At 37.2% G+C, this 7,421-nt stretch overlaps 1 protein-coding gene across 1 annotated transcript; it reads right to left on the bottom strand.

Annotated features, from left to right (window-relative positions):
- Positions 1–2,976: 2,976 nt before the first annotated feature.
- LOC111340967 (uncharacterized) lies at positions 2,977–7,191 on the bottom strand. Its single transcript, XM_088740488.1, has 5 exons — positions 7,010–7,191; positions 5,611–5,886; positions 4,919–5,266; positions 3,735–4,070; positions 2,977–3,198 (listed from the first exon to the last, which is right to left on the bottom strand). The coding sequence occupies exons 1-5, from the start codon at positions 7,095–7,097 to the stop codon at positions 3,179–3,181; spliced, it is 1,068 nt and encodes a 355-aa protein (XP_088596614.1). The 5' UTR covers positions 7,098–7,191; the 3' UTR covers positions 2,977–3,178.
- Between the last annotated feature and the right edge of the window lie 230 nt (positions 7,192–7,421).

The raw sequence follows: 7,421 nt of genomic DNA, 5'->3' as shown, positions 1-7,421 counted from the left end.
AAAACAGACACAGCAAGCCCTTAGCAACGGCGTTGCTGCCGAGAAGCCTCGCTTTGGAGCTATCGCCATATTTGCAAAAGGTGTATTATGTTACAATATAAACCCTGAAGAAATAGTTTATGCTATTGTTGTGAGGTAAATTGAAAGTTGTTATTTTGAGACTTTTTCAGTTATGGTTTTTGTTTTGTTAAGCGTTGCCTTTTGCGCCTACTTGTTGTTTTGGTAGTTTTATAGTTTTGATCTTTTATTTTTAGTGTGTACTTGAACTTGGCTCAGTTCGCGGACTTCCTTATTACAGTGTTAGACATTTTAATCGCTTGTTGTGGTTGAGAATAATTAGTTTCATTGGTGGTCGTGTTTGTGTTGGTAAAGCTGACCTTGGATTTTGCCCACACTGAAGATACTGTTTGTGCGCGCGATTCTCGTGCGCAGCTCGATTGTTGGCGTTTAATTGGTTCCTTTATGCTCGCCAAGTACTTCGGAGCGAGCCACCCAATTTCCCCCTTTGCAAAAAGAACGGATACACTATGGAAACTCACGGTCAGCTAACCCAAACATATCTGTGGTTTTTGTATTTAATAGTGGGCACTCCTCGCTAAATAGAGAGAAGAATAAAAAAGATCTGAAGCATTGTGGTAGTAGAAGCTGTAGTAGCTCTCGAGAATAGAATAAAAAGAGAAGCGTCCAGAGTCTTGATACCTCTCGTTAAACGATCAAGTGAGTTGCTAACCTCACTCTACACTATGTTTACATTCACTTTTACGTTTACATGTTATTAGGCCGGTAAATTCATCAAGATATCACACCAACCGTAAAAATAAACCAAATAAATAAAGAAAGAAAGAAAATAAGTAAGTGAATAAAATACAATTATGTTGATGTTGAAAATAAAAACTAAATTACGAAAACTATATAAGCTATGTACAACTATCATTTAAGAAGGCTGATAACCTATGTTTAAAAATTTCTATTTTACAGTCTGCTAGCTCTCATCTCTCCTGTGCCAGTGTATTTCAATTTAATATTTATGAATTTTCAGTGCTGTGTTGTGTCTTTTTTTTTTTCGTAAGTTTTTTATTCCTTAAGGAGACCTGCATCTTACAAGAAACAATCACTGTTTAATTACTATGTAGCTAGCACTCTAAGGTTCCTTATTTGAAATGATTTAACGCGGCTTGACGGAAATTGATAATCTGAGATAGCAAACATTTATCATGTGATTTTTTGTTGTAATTTATTGTATATGCGAGGCTAGAAAGCTGTAGCTCTACACGTGTACACGCCGTATACTCTGTTGCAAAACATTGGGAGCCAGAGATCTCCTTTTGATCTCTTAGAATGGAAATTTTCACCTCAATCAAATTTTTTTTGAAGACGTTTATCAGTAACTCACTCAAAAGTTTGATTCGTTTTCGAAGAAGACGCTTTCTTTGTGATAATTCAATACTGTTTCAGCTCAGAAATTAAAATACACATCTCGTGTAGTTCTGGATTGCAAGTTCTTCATACTTTAGGGACATGATTTAAATATGATTGCATATGCTACACTTATGCCTCTTCCCTTTGCCATGATAAACACTAGCCGCTTCTTTCCCTTCTACAATAAAGTCATCGCAAGTTCAATCTGTGAGGTTGTGTGGTAGTAGTAATCTGTCTGAGGCCCATTTTTGGGGCATTAGCTAATTATTTTTGAAATCAATCGTAATTGGAACGTATGATTGATCCCAAGCAACAACGAGGTCAGAAACTCTGCGTCTGCTAATGTGGGCGCAAAACTTAAAAATAATTCTACTTAGATCAACTCAGTTGCAACTTTCTCCGTATTTACCTGTTTGATAAAGCTGGCTTAAGCCCTTTACTCCGAGGTCTAAAAAGATACCAAGGAGTCTGGTAAACAGGGACGGCTAAGCGACTCGTTACTATGAAATGATCGGCGAATTACCAAAGAGCACCCTTAATACACGTGTAACGTTTTACGACAACGGAAGTGTCTCTGTTAGGAAGTAATTTCTGTCAAAATTTATGCTTTGAGGTAAATAAAAGGGTCCGTAAGAAGATGTACTTGGCTTACAATGAAGCCGACTGTCTACATGCAACCCGGCTTGCTTCCGTTTTACTTCATAATCTGGATCATCTGAGAGATCATCTGCTGACTTTAATGATGGTTAGAGATTGACCCCATTCATGGCCTCTAAATATGGTTATGGTTATGGCGATGTGAGCCACTAAATAGGAAGCGGAGCCACGTGCAGTATGGAGTATTCGAACAGAGAGTATTTGCTGTATGATGGCTTTATTTCAAACTGGAAGTCTCTTTCCCTGTTGTATATGTAATCATTTGCATCTTTGAGACATTGTGCGCCATATGATAACAGCATTTTTAATTTTTGAGTAGGGCATGTGATCACCAGGGAGCGATTTTCTCTCGTAGACGGTGACGCTTTAGGCAGTGGAGAGCCATAACTCCAAAAAAAGCCACTTAATCTTTTTGTGGCTCGTCAACTGCGTTTGCGCGTCAACCGCGTTCGAGGACTCAGACATCTTTTAGCCTGATCTTCGTGACTTTGACGCATGCAATAACCACGCTTAAATGGGTACGAATGCATAACCGACCTGTTATCCAACTCAGCGCTCCCACCAGCTTCAATGAATAGCCACCTTTATTCCATTACTGTAACACATGTTTATGAGATATTTCCTTTCAAATCCTTCACGGGAATAAAGAAAGATCGAACATGACGCAATTTTTAATAGGTCCGGAAGAGTTACAGCGCTATAATAGGACTAAGGGACATGCATGTGCTCGTATCCCTTCCAATATGTCTAAACGCCAGGGGTACAAATGCATACTCTCTTCATACATATTTATTAGGATAATTTTTTTTTCATCATTAGAAATTATTGTTCCAACTTTTAAATATTTTATGAAAACATGAAGTTCATTAACGATTAGTGTCAGTCAGTAAATGCAACTCCTTAACCAAAAATAAACTGAAAATTTTTAATTCTGCTTGAAAGCTTGCTTAGCTACTAATTTAATTGATATTTTCCCCACTCTAAAATTGAGTTGACTAAAGATAGCAAAAGGAAAAGGCTAAAAGTTCTTAATCACAATTAAAAATCTCTATTCGACTTTTTCTTCGTCGCCGATTTATTGCTGTCGTGTTATTTCTGACCGTCACGATGAATAAAGGTTTCCTATGAATAAAGAGAGAACTCAAAATGAAAAAATGTAAGATATCTTGCTTTGATATCAACTGCACATCAAAAAAGTTAAATTTCAGAAACATTTGTAGAGTATTGCTTCCAGGTAGCAGTCAAATTGGAAACCTTGAATGGGTGGATGGAGAAGGGATAAAAAAATTAAATAAATGAACAAAAAGGTCACATTGCCGTAGGCTAAATCACTGCTGAAATAACAGTACTGTATATTTGGAAAACTTGTATATTAGGAAACCTTGTATATTAGGAAAAATTGATGTTTTCTGAGTCATGATATGATAAAACAGGAAACAATAGCTATAATTACTTTCTCAATTGATACCCCTCTAAGTAAAGATAAATACGTGATACACGCACGCAATAACATTCTGGATCAACTACAAGATCTTTTTAATGTGACATTTCGCACCCTCCACGCTCCAGAACACTTTGAGTGCTGTTACTACCTATCAAAGATGCTTTCTCTTGTAAATTATCACTTTGAACTCAATGCTGAACATATCTATATTTACCTGTTGTTGATCCAGTGGAAACTTTCAAGACAATGGATGCTTTTGTAGTATTCTCATACTCACACATCCAATGGCAGCTGTACTTTCCCTTGTCCTCCTCGGTGACGTTATAAATAGTCAGGATAAATTCCTGCTTGCATTTGCTGTGCGTGGGTTTCACTACTATGTTGTACTTGTTACTGCTCGCCAAAGGAACTCGGTCGTTGTTTTTATACCAGTACAGGTCATCTGGGCAGCCACTCTCGTCGCTATCAATCAAACACGTCAGGCTGACGTTAGACAGCTTGCTTGCAGAGACCACGGACGATGAAGTGGTCGGAGCCTGGGGTAGAGGACCTGTGTTTCCACGAAATTGAAAAAGATGCTTAAAACCATGATTATTCGTTGGAAATAATCTAATCTGGTCAATTTGGAGTGCTATTTTTCGCTATACATCGTTCGAAAGAAATCATAACCAAGCTAACATTGACAGAATTATCCCTCGCTGATGAAAGCGTCTCGGTGTATAACAGCAGGTCTGGAAGGTTTCGTTTTTTAAAAGATGATCGTTTTTGTATTTTGAGAATAACCGCTCTCAATTAAGCATCGTGCTCCTACTTGGATGCGACAATGTGAGAGGATTTACCCGAGTTTGAATACCCTTGCTTATGAAGCATGAAAGAGTTTGATGGAAACTCTAATTGTCTGTAGCAGCATATTAAAAAATTAAATAAAAAAATTAACGATTCTAAAATCATGCCTATACTCTTAGTTTTATATAGAATATATTCTTCGAACCTGCAAGTTTTGACTTGAACACTTACAAATAAATATCAATTGCACCATGTAGGAAATATTGCTGGACCAGCCTTGAATACCATTTGCTGAAATACTCTTAGTTTTATATAGAATATATTCATCGAACCTTCAAGTTTTGACTTGAACACTTACAAATAAATATCAATTGCACCATGTAGGAAATATTGCTGGACCAGCCTTGAATACCATTTGCTGAAATACTCTTAGTTTTATATAGAATATATTCTTCGAAACTTCAAGTTTTGACTTGAACACTTACAAATAAATATCAATTGCACCATGTAGGAAATATTGCTGGACCAGCCTTGAATATCATTTGCTGAAATACTCTTAGTTTTATATAAAATATATTCTTCGAACCTTCAAGTTTTGACTTGAACACTTACAAATAAATATCAATTGCACCATGTAGGAAATATTGCTGGACCAGCCTTGAATACCATTTGCTGAAATGCAGGTGTAGAATCCTTCGTGTTCCTCGCTTCCTGATGGAAAACGAAGGACACTACGAATCGCTTCTTTTTCATTGAGCCATATCTTCTCCAGAGATTGATAAATGCCTTTGGTTCCGTTCATCATCGGTAAACGTGCCCTGTCAATGACTGGCTGTTTATCCTTGTACCAGTTGACAACAGCAGGTAGAGGCCAAGCCGAGAAAACGCATTCCAATTCCAATTTTTTGTCTTTTGATATAATATTGGGGGAACTACTTCCCCGAAGAAGATCAACAGCACCTGGATATAATAAGGATGTTACGTTACTCAGTTGAAGAATCAACACTAAACTAATTAAAGTTAAATAATTAAGCAATCTACAAAGCTATTCTCTTTTCTCCCTAAGCCCCATTTCAAGCGATGTCCATGATGCTAAGTCTCTGAAACACTTGACCAAATGATGAATGTGCAAGTTCAATATGTTTATCACTGCTTTTTGTGTCTTATTTTTGATAAAGATGAGGTTGAGGTGGTTAAAATTTACAGGCATAACTTATGATTCTCTCTTACATGGGAATTGAACAAAGACAGGAACACGGCCTCTTGGGGAAGCTGTGAAGTCAATTAAACGAGGAGCTACTTACGTGTAAAATGTACAGCGGTGCACTGGCACACATACTTCCCATTATTTGATTCCCCCACTTTATGTAGAACCAAATCTGATGGGCCCGTTTTTCTAACAATTCGCTGTTTTGCTTGCTGCCAGGTCAGGATTTTTTCCGTTCCTCTCACGGTTATGGCACAGTTGGTTGGTATCTTTGCTCCTGGATTAACTGTGATTTCCTTGGTGATTTGGCAACCGGCTGGCGCTGAACAAGAAGCCTTTATTTCACATTTCGTGGTGGGTGCAGATGACACATCTAATTCACAGAACAATGGATAAATGAATCTTTCAAACGAATGAATTACTTATTGGATCATTAGATGTGGGAAGATGATAGGATAAAGGAGTGGGAAGAAGAGGAAGATAAAAGGGTGGAAAGAGTAGCTGCCACATGCAGAAACTGGAGCGTTACAGGTATTCTTAGAAACTGAATAATTAGGAACGTAGCTGAAAAGTATTTAACGCTGCGATGAAAGCCAACGATGCTTTAAAGACAGAACTTTTTGCTCTACATTCGGCGAAGAGCAGCATATAAAATTGCATAAAGAAAGATCGAACGCACACATGAAAAGAAAATAGGCAATTTTCAATTGGAAAAACAGCAATAAACCAAAAAAGAACTGAATAAATAAACAAACATAATACAATTTTTGTAATTGATTGCTTGGGTAAAGGGTGTCTCGTTTGCACGATAATTCGATATGCGCAAAAAGATCTTGGGTCGATTCAATCACAATGCAGCCCTTAATACAATTTACGCTTCTTATGTTTTGGAAAATTACTGATTTAGTGTCATATTGTGGTTCACTATACGATCCAATTGACACTAGGAAATCCAACCGTTGCTTCGTTAGTTCAGATATCATGAAAGGGTATCCTTTTTTCTGACCATGGTCAGAAAATCACCATTTAGAAGAATTGTCAGAAGCCATTGAGCAAGAATACAGCCAAAGTAGGGGTTGAGAGCCACAAAAAAAGTCATATTTTTCAAGCGCTCTGAAACAATAAGGGGAAAACTACTTTGCCGAATTTGACAATACAACTTAAAGTGATACTATAATTTTTACACTTAGCTTGCAAGATCTCTGACTGGTACTTATTCAAAATTACCAGACTCTTTTCATATCAAACCTGGTAAGAGTAACAGAGTCGTCACGCTGCAAAAGATTTTACTCCTTGATGACGATTGTGCCACAACTCTTAATTATAGTAGACATGGTTTTAACAAATAACTGAACGAAAAAGTAAAAGAATCTTTCACAGCGTAATTCTGTTATCAAGAGATACGTCTTGTTACGAATGGGCTTTTAAGAGGAAAAATGAAAAGAAAGGAACAATTAAATAAATAAACAGAAACGTAATGCAATCAATTTTCTTACCTTCAAACAAAGCAAATGACAAAGAAAACAGCAGAAAGAGTTGGCTTGAAGAGAGCCTCGTGTCTTGTTCGAAATTCTGATTCTTCATGCTCACTATTACGTGGTTTAGCGCGCCTGCACATTCACCTCTAAAAGCCGATGAATTTATACCCCCCACACATTTTCGGAATTATGGTTCAGTTTTTTTCCTTTAACAATATTTATTTGTTCAAGCATCATAGGTACCTATTGAGCTCCGCCCATTTATAGGTCAGGAACAATACCTTTTTGCCGGATTAAGAAAGCGCCTGTTAGACCAGATTCAGGAAGACGAGTAAGAAGTTTAAGGGATGAAAAGAAAATGATCCACCATGCATGGGATTTCGTATATTCGATATATGCTGCCTTGCTTAAGTCTCTGGTATAATGATGA

The sequence above is a fragment of the Stylophora pistillata genome, chromosome 12 (genome assembly GCF_964205215.1).
Source record: "Stylophora pistillata chromosome 12, jaStyPist1.2, whole genome shotgun sequence".
NCBI classification, from domain to species: Eukaryota; Metazoa; Cnidaria; class Anthozoa; order Scleractinia; family Pocilloporidae; genus Stylophora; species Stylophora pistillata.
The sequence above is the reverse complement of the archived record's forward strand: the minus strand, read 5'-3'. Positions and strand labels throughout refer to the sequence as shown.

Excerpts from the sequence above, each read along its gene's own strand:
- LOC111340967 (XM_088740488.1), bottom strand. The coding sequence starts at position 7,097 with ATGAAGAATCAGAATTTCGAACAAGACACGAGGCTCTCTTCAAGCCAA. Across the intron at positions 5,267-5,610 it reads CACCGCTGTACATTTTACAC|GTGCTGTTGATCTTCTTCGG; the intron begins GTAAGTAGCTCC and ends TATTATATCCAG. Across the intron at positions 4,071-4,918 it reads GGTGCAATTGATATTTATTT|GTCCTCTACCCCAGGCTCCG; the intron begins GTAAGTGTTCAA and ends GTGGAAACACAG.